Source organism: Sparus aurata, chromosome 4, assembly GCF_900880675.1.
Source record: "Sparus aurata chromosome 4, fSpaAur1.1, whole genome shotgun sequence".
Taxonomy (NCBI): domain Eukaryota; kingdom Metazoa; phylum Chordata; class Actinopteri; order Spariformes; family Sparidae; genus Sparus; species Sparus aurata.
Window position 1 is genome coordinate 21,397,887 of NC_044190.1, and position 19,784 is coordinate 21,417,670.

Sequence of the window (19,784 nt, forward strand, 5' to 3'; positions counted from 1 at the left end):
AGCCTTACGATTGATAGCAGCCATAATCAGCCGTTCAAGAAAATTCCTTTTAACACCTGAAACATTCTGTTCAGGAAGGATAGGTTCAATAACTTTTAACTACCTCGTGTCTTCCTGCAGGACACCAGCACTAGAACTTGACTTGACTTCCAGGGCCATATGAAACTGTATTAATGAAAATGCATGAACATAAAGTAAAGGTTTCCAGTCACTTTGGTCATTTTCATAAATTAAATCCATTTGATAAAATATAATATAGTTACACACTGCAGAGGAACACACTGCTGTGACTACCCAAGTCAAATTGTAAAATATGTTGCCTCCAGGGGGCTCAGTGTTCATTCTTCATTCACAACTGCATTATACACTACAGACAAACACCTGCCTTTTATGACACACACTGGCGTTCCTTGACCTGCTGTGGCCACAGTTATTATTACATTAGTAAAGGAGTGATGGTTGGGTAAAACAAGAGCTAGAGACTGCTGTTTGTGTCCAGTGTGAAACCCAAAATAAACATAATGTAACATAGGTACATTTAGAAATGATTTCAATTGAGTAACTTAGTTATGTTCACCAAAACCACAATGTTCTCCTCCACCTAACTAAGAAGTTTACATGCCTAAACCTAACCATAGTGTTACCATACGCTCCAACAATCAATTCATCTTGGGAATTGTGACATATGTTGTTTTTGGAGGTGCAATAGTCAGCTGTTTTTTTTGGTTGCACATAAGGTGCAGGGCTCAAAGGGCAACAATTTTTGGTCGCACATGCAGCCAAAAATCTGTAAAGTGCAACTAAAAATGTTAATGATTGCATTGCATTGATGGACCTGTGCACCTGCACAGTTTATTTTTTAACAACTGAGGTTATTGCCATTTGTTGTGTATGTTGTGATTTAAATGAAGACAAACGTGTTTTTGCAGCATTATTCTTTTTTAAAATCATTCACACAAGCTCTGCATGCAAAAAGATAGCACTGATATGTGTCGGCCCAACGCTGGAGAAATCACCTGCAGTAAATGACAGACGAAGATGGATGTGTGTGATTAAGGGTACAGCAGGGGGAAAAAAAATAATGTGGAGCTCCCCCTTGAGGTGAAATGACTATCGATGTTTCACGCGCTGAAAAATACATGAGGCTGTTAACAAAGACTCTCACACACATCTGCCTACACTGCACAGATAGATACTGTCGTGCTAACAACAATGGTGGAGCCACTCAACCTGGCTAAGAGATGTGAGGTTTTGATTAAAACAAGACAATTTGTCATTGTCAGACTAAAGGGAAGAAAGAGAGAGAGGCGTTATGAAAATATCATTAAATCTCTGTAGTCGTGATGAATTATTGATTCGATGTGAATCTGGGTGGTGCCGATGTGTTTTTTGTTCAACCAATTAATGCCGACGTCGCTCCCCATAGCAAAAAGGGAAAAAAACTGTTTTCGTCTGTGTGCGAGGGAGGAGAAGCTGTTTCAATATTGGTATTTGGCCCTGAAAATATCTCAGTATTTTCTTTCTATTTATTGGTTTTGCTCCAAAGGATTTATTACACTTTTAATAATAGCCTGAAAACGCAAACAGTCCTGCTACCGCCCCGTGTCCCAAATTAGACGCAACATCGTGGAAAAATGATTGTTGCTCAGTCCCATTTGTGAGAATGTAATCTTACAGCAGCACCTCTTCAGGCTTTGCCCCATTTGAACTATATTCTACAATTAGATAAATTCAGTCTCCAGATATGTTAAAGGCTTGATCACATCTGAATTCATCGCACATAAACACTGTCGCATTTGATCTATGAAAAAACACCATTGGAGACTATTGTTTCAGATTAAGTCTGGACCTTTTGTTTACTGGACTCTCTGTGTTGCTTGTGAATTCTTAGCTGTATAGTATTTGAAGTTAAGTCTGCGTTCTTCGTTAATAGAGTTGAGATAAGTGTGTACAAGGGTCATCCCCAAAAACTGTAGGACTGGAGTGTTTACATGCTGTTGTAAGTATATATGTCCTTATTCATTCATTTTTCAGGATATGTTTATTTAGGACATAGAGTAAGCCGGTTATTCATAATAACATTATCCAGCTTTCAGCTCGCTGTCTGTTGTTCGCTGCTGAAGGCGTGTAAACAACTCCTCAACATTTCCCGGGCCTGTTACCTCGGGAGCTCAGCGTAAACTCACTTCAACTCAGATACTTAAGGTGAAATTACGACAGCGTTAACATACTTTGTCGTTCATTTGAAAATAAATGATGAAATTATCATCAAAACTCCCTCTGCATCAAAATAATCCCTGTGGCTGATATATTATGACATCTTTTTTTTGTTTTATAATACTGATGCAATGATGTGTAAGCAGCATTTTACTGTCGTAGCTGGTTGAGACAGAGCTAGTTTATCTGCTGTAGACACAGTCGGGTCAGATACATCTGAGATGAAATGATTATTGGGACAGAGAGGAACAAAACAATTAGTTCTGCCGCATAAATCAGCATTCCTTTTTTAAAAGAATCTAATCTTTTCTTATCAAATCTGAATAATAATGGACAATTGGTTGGAAACATGCATTTTAATTTATATTTTTTAATGATAGCGTACATCAACATATTTGTTTTCCCAGTTTCAAATTGTACCAATAGGTTCCCACCTGAAGTTTGATCAGGTGTTCACCGTTTACATGCCTCAGTGTCCCTGCTTCTTTTCATCTCACACGTTCTGGTTTCTCAAAACCTGAGATAATGATGTATTTGGGTTCCAAAATTCCAGTGTGACTTTGAATAGCCGCTCCCAGAAATGGCAGCTCAAAGTCTGTATTAAACTGTATGAGTTTAAGGTATAACATCAGCCTGTTAGATCGCTTAAATTGGTCCTACCAACATTTTGATGTTCTTCAGACCTAAATGACTCAATTTAACCTTTATTTTACCAGGAATATTTCCACTGAGACGTAGAATCTCAAGGGAGTCCCGGCCAAGACAGCACCGTATCCTTGTGTGTCATGTGTGAACACCTGTGTTCCACCAGTTGAATATTGTTGGATGGTCTGATTCTCCTGCGTTCCTGTGCCTGTTCCCTCTGTCCTCACGTCTCCTTTGTGTTTGTACTTTCTTCTCCGTGGCTTTGGGTTTGTCTTCAGTTTTGTATTTCTCTTTAGTCTTTTCTTGGACTTTCCTTTACCTTCCTTTTTTTCTGTAAAAAATTTGGCTTAAAGCTCACCCTTTGTTTCTCGCCCCTTGTTATGTCTGCGTTTTGGTCCTCAACTTTTTGTAAATGTATAAAAAGCTGTGTTTAAAGTTGTGGTTACTTATACCCATCGTTTATACAGTTTTTCACTAAATGAAGGAAAGCCTGCCAGCTACAACCCCTATTCCACAAAAAGTAGAGATGTTGTGTAAAATGTAAATAAAAACAGAACAAATCAACTTCAGAATGAGTGCATATTTACGTAAAGCAATAACATTTATCAATGTGAACATAAAATATCTTTTTTTTTTGTCTGTTTTTAATTGAATACAGGTTGAAAAGATGATTCATTTGCACCTGAAAGCTATGTTGTCGCTCGCTCACACTGCTGCTACCGTTCATACTGTATTTCAAAAGCCCTACCTCCACCCTTGCATCCACCCATAGGATCTGAGTCTACTTTTCCCTGGGGGATGAGTTATCATCACTGCACCTCACTCCCTGTTGTGCTGTGCTTGGGGCTTCCTATTGTTGGCGCCAGTCTAGATGCTAAACATCAACAGTATACATACAACAACAATACATCGAAGTATGGCATCAAAATGCTGTTTGTTAACCTTACAGCCACATTTATCCCAAATGTAACCTTGTAGACGGTCGACATATGAGCACTGAATGCTGTCAGGAAGGTTTTGTCTCTTGTCTGTGTCGACCTTAAGAAAGACAAATCTCAACTACTCCGGCTCAGTGGCTTCGTTTTTGAAAAAATAGGTTGGAATAAAATATTTGTATATTTTTGTTGTATGTTATTTAATTTGTTCACTTGTTTGAGAGGTCATATCCAACATAGACAAGACACTTTGCGGGGAATATTCGTATTCCAGGAAATGCTTATGTCACTCACCCCATTGACAGGATATGTCTTCCAGTCCAGTTCTCCTAGCACCGTCGTGGTGTCCAACAGAACCACTAGAGAGAGCAGGGTGGTGAAAGAGAAAGTCATGTAAAATGGAGGAGAAAAGTTAGAAGAGTGAAAGCATGACAGTACAAGCACAAAGAGTGACAGCAGAGAGCAGACAGGGGAAGGGAGAGAGTGTGCGAGAGAGGTTGGACAGTGAGTTTAAAAAGAAGAGAAATGGAGATGACAAAATAGGAAGAAAGCAGACAATAGTTATCAAGCTGTCAATGAGGAGCTGGTAGCGCTGTAAAGCCCTTATCAGATTCAACCACCTATGAAATAACAGCTCTTAGGAAAGTCCAGGACAACAGCAACACTAACACAGATCCGCCCTCCGTCTAGGTGAAGTCTGGAAGATTAGTACTCTCCTTCTCAGAGGTCAGGAGTTTTCTGCGCTACATGACATCAAAGATGAGCCAAAGATGAATAAAGGGGAACAATGGAAGGACTGTGGTGACTTTCAGTATTCAGAGGGACGGTGTGTACTTTTAGGAAAAGAAATTCAAACTTGTACATTTAACTGCGTACAATATAAATGAGGTAATAATACAAATGAAGGAAAATAAGCTCCCCAGCACACCGTTTGAAGCTAGAAATGTGGCTTTATAAACAAAGTAACACGGTATGAAATTGTGTTGTCCTATAAGGTCAGTTTCATTATGCGGTGTATTCACTCGTGAAAACTAAGAGAGTTTGTTTATTTAGTTTGTTTAAGCATAAAAAAAATCAAGTCAATGATTCTCAAATCTACACAGTGCACATTAAAGTAAACAAAACACGACTCCATTAAAAGTGATCTGAGACAAGTGCTGTCAGCATGCCAACTGCACGAATGGTGACAACCTTTTGAATATATGTAAAGAGCCACCTTGAGCCCCTCGATATCATTTTGTTACTTGATAGCAGCCAAAAATCTCAAGGATAGGATGATTCTGCACATCAACGTAGTTTCAGTTCCAATTATCAGTGTCAACGCAGGAAGAAGAACTATATGTAGTGAGGTGATACCAACAATGTGGAGGCTGGAGTGGTGGGATCCGCATGTGGTGCACTTAAGTAGACTGGGAGTGTCGTCACTGCAATGAACATTTTTCGAAGCCAGCATGTGCGGCTGGGTAACGAACTTCAATAGTTGGATGGCACTGATCAGATTGCTTTAATCCTAGTCTCGAAAAATGTTGTGGCTTGTTTGTTTTTATTTAAACCAATATTGATCACTGGGGTGGTGCCCAACGTGTTCAGGGTATACGTTGCTAGCTCAGAAGCAGCTGAAGCAGTTGTTGTTCGCTGGTGATCTACATGTGAAGAACAATGCCGCCTTAAAATAGGCACCCGATGGCATACTTATACCAACAGTTGAATCAAACTACTTCCTATCCAGTATCACAAAATGCCTTGTCATTCAATACCTAAGAAATAAATCTCATAAGGGTCAGTGAACCGATAAGCATGCGACATAGCTTGCAAGTAAATTGCATTTGCTCATTGGCGAATCCGTCTCCACATCATCCACGGGTATGGAGCGCCAGCAAACACTCTCCTTGTCACCTAGGCGATGTGTAACCTCGGGCAGAGGTGGAGAGTGTTTCTGAGGGCTAAATTGGTGACGGAGAAATGTACACCTGAAGTTGACACGATGGGTGGTTGTCAGACTAGCTGCTGTCATACTGCAGGCTAGCAGCCTATCTTTTTTTTTTTTTATTGTCCAGAAGTGTACATATATTGCATCAGTCTCTTCATTTCAGTCCAGTTCTCCAGGTTGAGTAAGAGTACATAGTGCAAAGCACATAATTGTTTCTCCAGCTGCTCCCAGATCTTTGAACAGCTTCTTCCTCTGAACGAAGTCATTTAGCCGTAACATGAAATGTCATTTTCTTTTTTTCTTGAAAAAAGGATTCTACACATTGTTCAGTAATGTGTAGATGATTACATAATGAGGGACACTCAACTTCAACCATATTTGGATTTTGGACAAGTCCAACAATGGCCTGCCTTGTCAGACTTGGGGCATACACCTCATTAAACCGAAAAAGACTATAATTTTCTTTTTAATCTTTTCCCCTTGTTATGTCTGGATTCGCTACTACTCATCGACCAAGTTGTTGTTTTTGTTGCACGAACATGTTAAAAAACGACTCTCTTAATGTGCGTCCATGAGCACATTGTGTACATACAAGTGTAACAATCTCAAGCTGTCTGCACTCTGGTCACGGCTCTGGCATGAAAAGAGTCATTATCTGGCCCTTGCTAAGCCCCCTGAGCCAATTTGATATGATGAATGTGCAATTTCCTTTGTCTCCACACAGCCAGTTAATTACAATCTCTATCAATAAAGTGCGTCCCACTTCAGTGGTCGACATTACAGACCAAAGAGTCACATCTTCAGACGACCTGTCACTCCAGTGCACGGCAGACTTTGCCAAATCTGGACTAATTTAATGGGGTTGCCACTGTTTTAAGAACAAGTTAGATAACCAGCGAAGATACACTTTGGTGAGACTAAATGAACCGTTTCAGTATATACAGAGACTTCATTTAGCCTTGATCCCCTGCTGGTAATTAAGGGCTGAATTATAATAAGATGGCCTTGTGTCTGTTTAAAAGGAGGACATAGAGAGAGGGAGGAGAGAGAGGGAGGCTGTGAGACAGACCGAGAGAGACAGAGAGATATTGATTTTTGACTGAATTAGAAAAGCAATCTTTCATAATCATGAGCAATGTTCCATACCATGTTTGACAGCTAAAAACTTTTTTCCATTCACTGTGTGTGTCTGTCTCGCATACATGCACACACTCACACACACACCCACACACACACCCACACACACATACATACGTACATACAAAGTAATGTAGTCATGAAATGATTAAGTTCCTGCAACTACCTTTGGAGCCAGGAAATAACAAATGACCTAAGACCACAATTCTGAATTTGATACACAGATTTTCTCACTCAAAGCGCACAGACACACACACACACACACACACACACACACACACACACACACACACACACACACACACAGACAAGTATATTTATCAGGAGGCCAAATCACATTACTCCAGTCTGGCTTTTATGTCTGGATCGTAATAATCTGCAACTGTCTAGTCTAAGTTTTCCTGACCACAGAGATATTATCACATTTTCGAAAAGACGGTGGGCACAAATGGTCTAAAAGGCATCAAATTGTTGTTAATTCTTTTGTGATATGTTATTGCAACGATATTGCAGGTTGAGGTGTTCAGTACGTGAACAAATACATCTTTAAAACTGAATCCTCAACCTGAACTGAGCGTATGAGTCATTATCGTGACAGACTGAATGAGCTGCTTTTGAGCGTGGAGGCTCCCCCTTCCACTTTAATTACCATAGCTGATTTTTGATATCTGCTAAAACTGATGCAAGTTGCTGTCTTGATTTTCTGTGTTTAGAAGATATCTCCAAACCAAGGTCCTGTAGAGGTAGCCAGCCGTTACTAGCTCGCTCAGTAGCAAACCTTCTCATGTTATGTTATTGCAGGTCGATGGTCCATCATGTCTACTTTACACACTTATGTGAGACCAAACAATATGTGGAGTACTGTTATCATTGCAGAACTGTTAAATCACTAATTCATTAATCAAGTTGTGCATCTCATTTGGGATATGGGCTAACTATGGGCTACATAGAGAAACAAAGTTGTTGTTAATGTCACAACATACAGGTAAAAAAGATCAACTGCGTCATCAGGGACTAATACTCTATGAGCTGACCTGAACAAAATGATTTGGATCAGCAAAGTCATACTGGCATTCTCCTGTACTACAGAGGCATAGCTGTATCCTTCCTCTACTCCATACATGTTGCTGTGTGTGTGTGTGTGTGTGTGTGTGTGTGTGTGCGTGTTTGTGTGTTTCTCCTTCGATGGGTCCTCGTTTGGTTTCTCTGTGTGGGAACATATGGGACAATGCTTGCGCGTAAAATATTTAAAAATAGTAAACTGTATATGTTTGTTGAAGACGGCGAATAATTAAACACATCGTTTAAAAACAAGAAGTTCACAGTGAGAGACCTGTGTTGTAACAGTAACTCATTACTCAGTAAAATAAGTTGTTTTGCCAGTAATTAGTAGGGTAAAGATTACAATTCAAAATTAGTAATAACATTACAGTTACTATATTGAGTGACGCAGTATGACTGCGTTGCCAGAATGATGTGTACGAGTGATGAGATGATCTGTCATGACTCTGGTTTTATGTCTTTGTATCTTGTCTTGTGTCTTGTTTTTCCATGCCCTCATGTGTCCTTTAAGTTCTTCTGTGTATTTTCCTATGTTCCCTCTGGCTCCCTCTGTCTATTGCTTTGTTCCCTTCATGTTCTCGTGTGCTCCTCCCCTTCGTTACCTCACCTGTTGGTCCACCTCACCTGTTCCTCGTCTTGTCATCAGTGTCTGTGTTCTTAGTCTGTGTGTTTCCCTTCACTCCCTGTCTGGTCATTGTTCTTGTCAGCGTCCGTCTTTGTCCATGCTCCATGCTCCATGCGCCAGTTCCTGTGCCTCTGTCTGTTCCTTGTTCCCCCACGGTATGTGTTTTTGGAGTTTCGCATTTTGCATCTTTGATTTGAACTTTGCCTTTTTCTTTGTACTTTGTCTTGCTTTAATTTGCTACTTTGCCTCACTTTCATTTGCTACTTTGCCTGCTTCTGTTTTTGTGTTCAGCTTTTAAATAAAGCTCGCCTTTTGTTCCCCACGCCCTGCCTCTTGTCCGTAACTGCATTTGGGTCCACCTTCCCCTTTTCCTGAGTCTTCCCTTTAACCCCCCACCTGACAGAATGACCAGACCTAAAATGGACCCAGCAGTAAATGGCCTGGAGATAATCCGCTGGTACCAGGACTTTGTCACCAATCCCACCAGCAGGGCTCGGCAGATTGCTGCAAGCAACCTTTTTTTTCAGGCCACAGCCCAAACCCATGCCTCAGCTCCAGCCCCAGCCAATGCCGTAGCCACAGCTAGGCTACCAGCCCAGGCCTCAGTCTCGACCCCAGGGCCTTCAAGTCCTGAGGCGTCTCCTTTCTGGGGAACCCGCCTGGCCTTCAAGGTTTCCCCGCCTAGGAAGCGCCGCTCTCGGTGGCGTCCGGGCTCCTTGAGGTCTGGCGCCCTCCTTTGCTGTCCTTCGCCGACACCTGCCAGTGGCCCTCAGTCGGCGGCCCGGTCGACACCGGCCAGTGGCCTTCAGTCGGCGGCCCGGTCGACACCTGCCAGTGGCCTTCAGTCGGCGGCCCGGTCGACACCGGCCAGTGGCCTTCAGTCGGCGGCCCGGTCGACACCTGCCAGTGGCCTTCAGTCGGCGGCCCGGTCGCCACCTGCCAGTGGCCTTCAGTCGGCGGCCCGGTCGCCACCTGCCAGTGGCCTTCAGTCGGCGGCCCGGTCGCCACCTGCCAGTGGCCTTCAGACGGCGGCCCGGTCGCCACCTGCCAGTGGCCTTCAGTCGGCGGCCCGGTCGCCACCTGCCAGTGGCCTTCAGTCGGCGGCCCCGGTCGCCACCTGCCAGTGGCCTTCAGTCGGCGGCCCGGTCGCCACCTGCCAGTGGCCTTCAGTCGGCGGCCTGGTCGCCACCTGCCAGTGGCCTTCAGTCGGCAGCCCGGTCGACACCTGCCAGTGCCTTCAGTCGGCGGCCCTGATGGCGCCTGTTCCTGCCAGTGGCCTTCAGTCGGCGGACCTGATGGCGCCTGTTCCTGCCTGTGGCCTTCAGTCGGCGGACCTGATGGCGCCTGTTCCTGCCTGTGGCCTCCGGCCTGAGGCCCGTCCCTGCACCTCGGTCGGAGGACCGGCCGAGGCCCATGCCAAGTCCTGTCCCTGCTCCGAGGCCCATGCCAAGTCCTGTCCCTGCTCCGAGGCCCATGCCAAGTCCTGTCCCTGCTCCGAGGCCCATGCCAAGTCCTGTCCCTGCTCCGAGGCCCATGCCAAGTCCTGTCCCAGCACCTCGGTCGGAGGACCGGCCGAGGCCCGTCCCAGCACCTCGGTCGGAGGACCGGCCGAGGCCCGCTCCTGCTCCAAGTCCAGCGCCAAGTCCTCGGTCGGAGGCCCGGCCGAGTCCCGCTCCTGCTCCAAGTCCAGCGCCAAGTCCTCGGTCGGAGGCCCGGCCGAGTCCCACGCCAAGTCCAGCGCCTGCTCCTCGGTCGGAGGACCGGCCGAGTCCCACGCCAAGTCCTGTGTCTGCTCCTCGGTCGGAGGACCGGCCGAGGCCAGTACCAAGTCCCCTGCCAAGTCCAGTGCCAGCTCCTTGGTCGGAGGCCGGGCCGAGGTCGTCTGCCGCCAGCGACCCTTCATTGGCTCACAGGCCACCAGCTCCCTGCGAACCTCTGTTGGTGGTCCGGCCAAGGCCCAGGAGGGTTTCCCAGTCAGCGATCCGGCCTCAAGAGGGCTTCAGCCTTCGCCTTCGCCGCCGGCCTCCAGTGGGTGCCAGCCCACGTCTTCGCCGCCGGCCTCCAGTGGGTGCCAGCCCACGTCTTCGCCGCCGGCCTCCAGTGGGTGCCAGCCCACGTCTTCGCCGCCGGCCTCCAGTGGGTGCCAGCTCACGTCTTCGCCGCCGGCCTCCAGTGGTTGCCAGCTCACGTCTTCGCCGCCGGCCTCCAGTGGTTGCCAGCTCACGTCTTCGCCGCCGGCCTCCAGTGGGTGCCAGCTCACGTCTTCGCCGCCGGCCTCCAGTGGGTGCCAGCTCACGCCTTCGCCTTCGTCGCCGGCCTCCAGTGGGTCCCAGCCCGCGCCTTTGCCTTCGTCGCCGGCCTCCAGTGGGTCCCAGCCCACGCCTTTGCCTTCGTCGCCGGCCTCCAGTGGGTCCCAGCCCACGCCTTTGCCTTCGTCGCCGGCCTCCAGTGGGTCCCAGCCCACGCCTTTGCCTTCGTCGCCGGCCTCCAGTGGGTCCCAGCCCACGCCTTTGCCTTCGTCGCCGGCCTCCAGTGGGTCCCAGCCCACGCCTTCGTCTTCGTCGCCGGCCTCCAGTGGGTCCCAGCCCACGCCTTCGCCTTCGTCGCCGGCCTCCAGTGGGTCCCAGCCCACGCCTTCGCCTTCGTCGCCGGCCTCCAGTGGGTCCCAGCCCACGCCTTCGCCTTCGTCGCCGGCCTCCAGTGGGTCCCAGCCCTCGCCTTCGTCGCCGGCCTCCAGTGGGTCCCAGCCCACGCCTTCGCCTTCGTCGCCGGCCTCCAGTGGGTCCCAGCCCTCGCCTTCGTCGCCGGCCTCCAGTGGGTCCCAGCCCACGCCTTCGTCTTCGTCGCCGGCCTCCAGAGCGCCTACGTCTTCGTCTTCGTCGCCGGCCTCCAGAACGCCTACGCCTTCGTCTTCGTCGCCGGCCTCCAGAACGCCTACGTCCACGTCCCCGGCCTCTAGGGGGCCCCAGCCCACGTCCCCGGCCTCTAGGGGGCCCCAGCCCACGTCCCCGGCCTCTAGGGGGCCCCAGCCCACGTCCCCGGCCTCTAGGGGGCCCCAGCCCACGTCCCCGGCCTCTAGGGGGCCCCAGCCCACGTCCCCGGCCTCCAGTGGGTTCCAGTCCTCACCTCCACCCTCCTGTTTGTTTGGGCCTTGGCCCTCCTCCAGACCCCCTCCACCCTCCCAGCCTCACTTATGTTTTGGGGCATCTGGAAGCTGCCCCTTGAGGGGGGGGGTACTGTCATGACTCTGGTTTTATGTCTTTGTATCTTGTCTTGTGTCTTGTTTTTCCATGCCCTCATGTGTCCTTTAAGTTCTCCTGTGTATTTTCCTATGTTCCCTCTGGCTCCCTCTGTCTATTGCTTTGTTCCCTTCATGTTCTCGTGTGCTCCTCCCCTTCGTTACCTCACCTGTTGGTCCACCTCACCTGTTCCTCGTCTTGTCATCAGTGTCTGTGTTCTTAGTCTGTGTGTTTCCCTTCACTCCCTGTCTGGTCATTGTTCTTGTCAGCGTCCATCTTTGTCCATGCTCCATGCTCCATGCTCCAGTTCCTGTGCCTCTGTCTGTTCCTTGTTCCCCCATGGTATGTGTTTTTGGAGTTTTGCATTTTGCATCTTTGATTTGAACTTTGCCTTTTTCTTTGTACTTTGTCTTGCTTTAATTTGCTACTTTGCCTCGCTTTCATTTGCTACTTTGCCTGCTTCTGTTTTTGTGTTCAGCTTTTAAATAAAGCTCGCCTTTTGTTCCCCACGCCCTGCCTCTTGTCCGTAACTGCATTTGGGTCCACCTTCCCCTTTTCCTGAGTCTTCCCTTTAACCCCCCACCTGACATGATCGGGTTCTACCGTGAAGGATGAAGGATGAAGTACAGAGGTAAGATGTAAAGACGCTCATTTCTATGTAAGTTATATCGCGAAAGAAGATGTTAACTATGTAAAAGTAATATGGTAAAATAAAAAGTAACACAACTAGTTACTTTTGATACCAAGTAATAGGAAAAGGATTATCATTACTTTTTAACAGAGTATTTAGTAGAGAGTAGCAGATTACCTTTCAGAGTTCCTGCTTGGCAGCTTTTTTAAAAACTTTGGGCAGAACCAGGCTAGCTGTTTCTTTCCGCAAGTTACACTAATAGTCTTCTGGCTCAAGTGTCAGATTTGCCGTACAGAACACAAGAGTGGTATCAAGTGGTCGAGTGGTTATTTACTTAATTACTTACTTACTTACTTGTGTCCACCAAGGGCATAGATTTAGTTCACTGGCACCACATGTGCGATATTACAATAAAAGCCTCCTAAAGTACATGGTGTCTAATATCATGTCTTAGCATTTCCACAGCCTTTATTAAGCTGTTGCTTTCAGGAGATGAGGAGCTGTTTTTTTCTGAAGGTTAACACCAGACTAAAATCTAGTCTTGAACAGTTTCAGACAGTACATAACTTCTCTGTAAGATGCTCATGAACACTCAAAGGCTAGAAATGAAGTTAGAATCCTCACTTACATAAATACCTGAGCTGAGATCAACCAGAGACATATTTCTATGAGGGCCATTCTATTTTCTTTCTTTCCTTCTTTCTTTGCAGTTTCCAAAATGTGGTTTTTTTTTTTAGAAAGCCGCCGGGAGTTGAAAAAAAATCGCTATCTTCTCTGATGATAATAAAAGTCGACTGGAGCATCTTAATTCAACAGATCGTGGCGCAGATGATGCTGCATCCTCGTCCTGCAGTAACTGGCTGTTTTCTACTGTTGTGTTGGGATGAGATTTGGTTACAGAGATGTCAGACGTTTCCTTTTAGAATACACTGGTATCACAGAAATTCAAAGTATTTTGTCAACTAATTGATTGACAGAAAACTTTCAGATGAGTGTTTATTATTAACATTAATTACCAGTAATGGATTTATTGATGATGTGTTTGCCATTTATCAAGAGACAACATGAAAAGATTTGATATTTACAGCTTCTCAGATGTTCTGAAAGCACATGTAGATGTTGTATACAATGTATTGTTGGTATCATGACTGCAGAAATGTTGAAAGTCTAACCAGATGTTAAATTCACAATGGCTTCAAGTGCAACAGGAACAGCAAGCACAGCATTATGGTTTGAGGCTTAAGGAAACTGAATTTGACGAGTTGAGAATGACCACATGTTGTCAATTCAGACGGCGGAACTGATGATTTGTCTTTAATAAAAAAGACCCGCTGTTTCTGACATTACTGAGAGTTTGGAGTGGTAAATCTGCCATGGTTATCATCGTAGAAGAGTGTAGTTATATAAAGACTTCAACTCATCTCTCATTTTCTCGTTTTCATCTCTTCATTGTCTCATACAAGTGATTCACATTCATTAGGAAACTCGCTCAGATAAATTCCTCCCGGCGAAAAATATATTAGACTGTTCTTGCTACATTTTAAACTCCTCACGTTGTCATCTTTTTTTTCAAGTTTCCCTGTGTTCACTCCCTCCCTTTCGAGCCTGTCACCACCACAGGCAGACAGGCATCCTGTGGGGAGAACTGAACACACACACACACACATACACACAGAAAAATGTAGTGAAGGAGACTTCAACATTTGGCTTGTGAAAGGGGCGTCTGTCACCTTTAAAAACGTGGGTCGTAAACATTAAACATTCAAGAAGATATATCAAACGGACCTCTGCAAATGTGCAAAGTGGAAGATGTCAAGAAACGATTACATTACGGTGACCATTCGCTCCGTTTGACTTACGAGTACAACTGAGGGGACATAACGTCATTACCTACTCTGTTTCTAAACCGTTCTCGACTGCGCACAATTCCCATGTGACTGCAAATATATTTTTGAAAAGTGGGAAAATACTTGTATACATTTGGTGCCAACAACTGCGCATCATAATGCTATTCACATGTTTCATACAAGTATAAGACAAGCGTCCGTGACTAATCCCCTTGGGACTGCATTGGCCGAGATCCGTTATATTTTCATCCATGAATGTGTGAACTCATCATGGAGGCAGAAATAGGCAACTCAAACGCATCACTACAGCAGACAGAGTCTGCCGGAGGCTGACATTCACTGGAACGCTTTGAGGCCCCTATAGCTGTGGCAATGTTTCTGTACACTCAGATTTTGGAGGTAAAGTATAGTGTCAGAGCCTCCTCTATAATTAGTCTGATGGAGCTCCTGTCTGTGGCACACAGAACCTTGGTAAGAATTTTACGCTTTAAGGATGAATTTCAGTGTGTGTTCATTATAAAATCAGCAAAAATGTCTACTTTAATCCAACACTGCTCCTGAAACACCTCATCAGTAGTCCCGCCTTAGATTCTGTGATTAAACAACATCTCACTATATCACCATGTCACACATCTGACTATGTAATGCCTATATTCACAGTAGAAGTGAATCTAACTGGAAGCTGAAAACAGGGTAGAACTGAGACAATAGTGAGTGGTGCTGGCTCAGGCGTGTGTGAACTGACCAATCAGAGGTGACTGGGTATTCAGGTGACCCAAATTAAAATTATGAACCTGAAAATGAGAATAATTTGTCTCCTTTAAAAAAACGACACGCAATATAAACCGATAACTGCTAACTTGCTTCTCAAGACCAATACTGATAATGTCACATTTTTGTATTTAAAAAAAAAAAGTTCCTTACATATCGTTTATATTAGGGCTGCAACGATTACTCGAGTAACTCGAATAATTTGATTACAAAAAATGATCGAGGCAAAATCTCTGCCTCGAGGTGTTTAATTCCTATCACCCGCATTATGTTGCCTGCTTAGCTCAGGGATCATTTTTCCACACGGACTGTTATTGCGGACACACACCGCTACATTCAGAATTGAGTTAGGGCGATGGCGGAGAGCCAAGAAACGGTCCGTAAAAGTCAGAGAATGTCCAAAGCTTGGGATCATTTCACACTTAAAAAAGAAGATAACAAAGTGCAACGTGTTTACTGCAAAGCAGAACTGGAGTACCACAACAGCAAGTCAACAATTAGTCAACATCTGAACCGAAAGCATCCAGCTGTTAACACCAGCTCACCAAGCATCGCCGACGCAAGCCGACGTAAACATTAATGTTAGCTTATTTAACGGAGCCTAGCATCGCTGTTTAGAGCGTATGGTATTTGCGGAGGCTGTAGCCTGATGTCGGTATGACCAGATATCATGTTAAGATGTGGAAACTACTTTGTGTTAAATTGCAAGAGAGTAATAGACTACACCAAATAACTCCTTTCCACCCCCCCGCACACACATCTCGTCTCTCACTCTCCCTCATGCACAGGTGCACACATAAAACCAACACACACCTTTACTCCCGGTGTTAGGAACAGTTGGAATAAATACCTGTATGTTTTTTTTCAGGAATAAAAGCCAATAGCTTGGTCTATTTAACAGGCCTGTCATTTTCGTTACGCATTATTTGGTATTATTGTTTAATAATGCAAAATTATTTCTATTAGATTACTCGATTAATCGATGGGATAATCGGTAGAATACTTGATTCTAAAAATATTCAATAGCTGCAGCCCTAGTTTATATACACCTGGGGGTAAGAAAGACAAGGATATAGTGAGCAAAACCAGATGATTTAATATCCCACAGCTCCACTAATATTTGTAATGTCAGAACTCAACTCTTCCCTCCTCTTTGAAACTTTGCAGCACAAAGTGCACTCAAACTGGACAACAAACATCCATATCGGCGACGACATGTTTGGGTTTTTTCGTCTACACTGCCCGGCTCTATCCAGGCGAGGCAGTTTGATGTCATGAGAGGGTCAACGGTGTGCTGCATTTGTTCTCCTTCTCCTTCTTTCGTGTGTTTATTGATGGATTGCAAAACAACTTTGGAGGAGCGTGCTGCCACCTATTCTACCTCAGTGTGTAGATGCTTTACTTGTTCGAACAGGAGATCAAAGTAATTTGGCTTCATTTAATCGACTCCATTTATCGGCTGTAATTTCAGCGATACCAATATACAGCCAATAATATAATATTTCCCAATAAAGAGGAAAGATTTATTGGCTGATTTTGTTGCACATCACTATTTGTCAGGACCACTGATAAATCCACTGACAAAAGCCAGCAAATGTACATTTCTGCCCCCTTTTTTCGAGGCTGTGAATGTGTTTACATTTATAATTTTGTACAATTCACAGCAAGAGTGACATAATTCATAATTTCAGATGGTGTCAGTTAAAGACACCAAAGTCAAAGTCTTGATTATGAATACAGATAGATCACATCAACAGGGGCATCTCTTTTTTCAACAAGAGGAACTTAATTCACTTGTTTTTTTTTTTTCATGAATTTTGAGACTGAACATGTATAAATATATTTTTTAGGCAGAGCAGACTGACAGTCACTTAAACATGATTGTCTCTGCCAAAGATAGAGACTGACATCTCTTGGCTCAACCAGCAAATTGACAATTTGGCGCACAGTTCCATTCTGTCAGTGCATCTTTAAAATTGTATCTGGGCCAAATTAATGTAACTCCGTCAAATGTATTTTGACAGAGTTGATGTAAAAAGTAACCAAAACATTATTATCACGACCGTGTTCAGTCTGTCAGAGGTCTGCAAGCCATAGGTATCAGGTGCATCTCCTGGTTTAGCCAACAAATTGAAATGTAATTGCATTTTGAGTCTGTGCATGCATGTATTAATGTGTTTTCTGTCTGTCTGACATATTCCATATAGGATAGATTCACTGTCAATCCCTGCTCAAGACAGGAGACAGACATACCAGCTCTTGACATTGGACAGAAACCAAAAATACCTGAAGAAAAACACATCACAGGTAAGACACGTGAAGGCATCGCACTCTTTAAACACGATTATTGTGTTTCAAGACAAGATATGTTCACCGGTTTGACATTGTATGGTTGCGGTCAGTAGATGAGACGCACTGTAAAACATGAAGTTAGATGCGTGTCAGTGTGCATTTGCGTGTGTTTAGGCAGAACAGAGGATCAGTAATTGTTGGAGAACACTTTTAAATGGTCACATCTGGTGAATTGTTTCGAGTGTGTGCAGTGAATCTCTTTTTGCTCACCTTGGTTTGTGGTCCCCGGGTCCGACAGGATACTTTGAAGCAGGAACAAAAACACACAGTATTTCCCAGCGGAGCACATCGTTGAGTCAGACACGAGTGCGCTCTGAAACTAAAACGCTGCACAGACTCCGAAATAGGTCCCCCAAATGGAAAGGTAAGGAGGTGTCATGAAAGAGGCGACTGGAATCGTCCCGGTGTCCAGACGGGGGTGGGGGGGGGGGTCACTCAGGAGTTGTTGATTTCTTGTTTTATTTCAGCCAAGCATTCCGAATCCCTCCATGTGGAGACGGGCGGACAGGCGGGCTGAACGACCAGCCATTACGCACAGACACCTGGCGACGCGAGCTTGGATCAAGTTAAACAAAAAAAACAATAAACGGAGGAGTAGTAACCTTAAGGTGCAGACTGTCCCAGAAGTGTCCAAAAGCAAAGTTCCCCGAAGATTACTTATTAGAGGCAAGCTCCGTCTGTTTGTCTTTGTCCATAAGCGAGAGAGGCGCAGGGAGAGAAAAAGGGGGAAACCCCGGACTTCCCGCCTCTCTTACAGCCAGTGCATCCCTCACTGTGTGTCTGTATCACTGCATGTATCTCTCTCTCTCTCTCCCTCTGTCTGTCTCTCCCTCCTTCCTCAGGATAGGAGGGATGATCTGGCGCAGGCAGAGGAGAACAAGACTACCACGACAACCCGATATTTAGCAGCTGCGTGTCCAACTTGGTCTTTTGGTGATATTTCACCTCACTTCTCACTTTACATCATGTAAAAGGGGCAGGCGTTTTTTCCCCCCATCAAACGTTATTGATTCCTGGGGTTGGGGACGGAGGGGGAGATGGAAGGAAATATGAGGCAATTTGTTAAACTCGTGTATCACTACTGTGCTATGATGTAGGTTATACCTGCATTGGATTATGTTGTAGGGAATAGTAATGTGTCTGGGCCGCTTCTATTTATGGTGGCAGAGGAGGAAGGCTGGCAGACAAATAGATAGGTTGATATGGGGCATGGTGGGGTTGAACCTGTGCGCGCGCGCACACACACACGCGCGCGCACTTTTCATTAAAAAATATAAAACATGTGTTAATTTTGCATAAAAATCTCTTTAAAAAAACGACTATACCTTTGTTGTGTGTTTTCTTGGGCTGTGTACTTACATAATCTCAGATGTGTCCAACAATGTTCAAACCTAGAGAAACACAGTTTACAGTGCTCAACAGAGACTGTGTTTCTCTAGGTTAAAATTATGTCGCGAACACCTGAAAACAGAGTTCAGCTCCACGGATTGCTGTTGCAGTCAGGTTGATAAATAGAAGTGAAGATAAATCCACTTTGATAGAGAACCTGGTTTGGAGGTGACGCCGAGCAGTTTGACAGTTTAAATCGTGCAAAAGTGGAAGTCTGTGTTTTGGTTTAGATGATTGATAATGAATAGTAGATGTCCCAGGACAGATCCCTGGGACATGTCCTTGGATGCAGTCAGTGAGTTAGGAGTGAAATCTTCTGGCTGCACACACTGGGATCTGCTGGATGATAATTTTTAAACCCTGAGACAGTTGGCTGTCAACAATATCAAGATCTACAGTATCAAATAATTTAAACAAATCAATGATAAGAGCTGCACAGTGTTATTTGGTGTCTAAATATTTGATAATACCATCTACTGACTTTAAGGCAGCTGTGACTGTGCTGTGTTTTTTATTAAATCCATTTTCATTTACATATTCTTGTTAGTGAGTGAAGATGATCCTCTTGTTGGTGATCAGAGATTAATTCAACACAACAGTAATTCGTTAAGTTTTTTATTTAGGCTTTTATCTTTGCAAACAGCTGGTGTTTTTGTTATCCGCAGGGGACAATTATTGTATTGCCTGCATGTGAAGTAATGCATGTGATCCAATCAGCAGTGAACAGCGGTGTGTTTAAAAGAAGAAATCAAACAACAGAAAATTCTAATTGAAAATGCAGCACTAATGCACACATTTCATTTTAACAAAAGACAGGGGTTTAAGGGGTTACCATTATAATCCTTTCATATGCTTGTGTGTACTTTTCCATATGGATGTAAGATTGTGGTTGAAATGTCCCTGCAGTGGGTACCTGCTCATTAGAAACAAATCCTGTCAACACTGTTGGTTAAAGCAGCTCCTAACACAGAGAGGATTTATCCTTGCTTCAAACACTTCTACCT

The 19,784-nt window shown here is 44.8% G+C and overlaps 1 protein-coding gene across 4 annotated transcripts in view; it reads right to left on the reverse strand.

Moving 5' to 3' along the window:
* LOC115580093 (ephrin type-A receptor 6-like) overlaps positions 1 to 18,327 on the reverse strand; it is a 58,821-nt gene extending 40,494 nt beyond the window's left edge. For 2 of the 4 annotated variants that reach the window (XM_030413989.1, XM_030413988.1), the window contains exons 1-2: positions 17,602 to 18,324; positions 4,092 to 4,156 (exon numbers count right to left, since the gene is read on the reverse strand). In XM_030413989.1, the coding sequence (XP_030269849.1) occupies positions 4,092 to 4,156; positions 17,602 to 17,680 (144 nt within the window). In that variant the 5' untranslated portion in view covers positions 17,681 to 18,324. Of the gene's footprint in view, positions 1 to 4,091; positions 4,157 to 17,601 lie in introns of all 4 variants that reach the window. The other 2 variants (XM_030413987.1, XM_030413990.1) reach the window with 2 other exon arrangements.
* Positions 18,328 to 19,784: the final 1,457 nt, after the last annotated feature.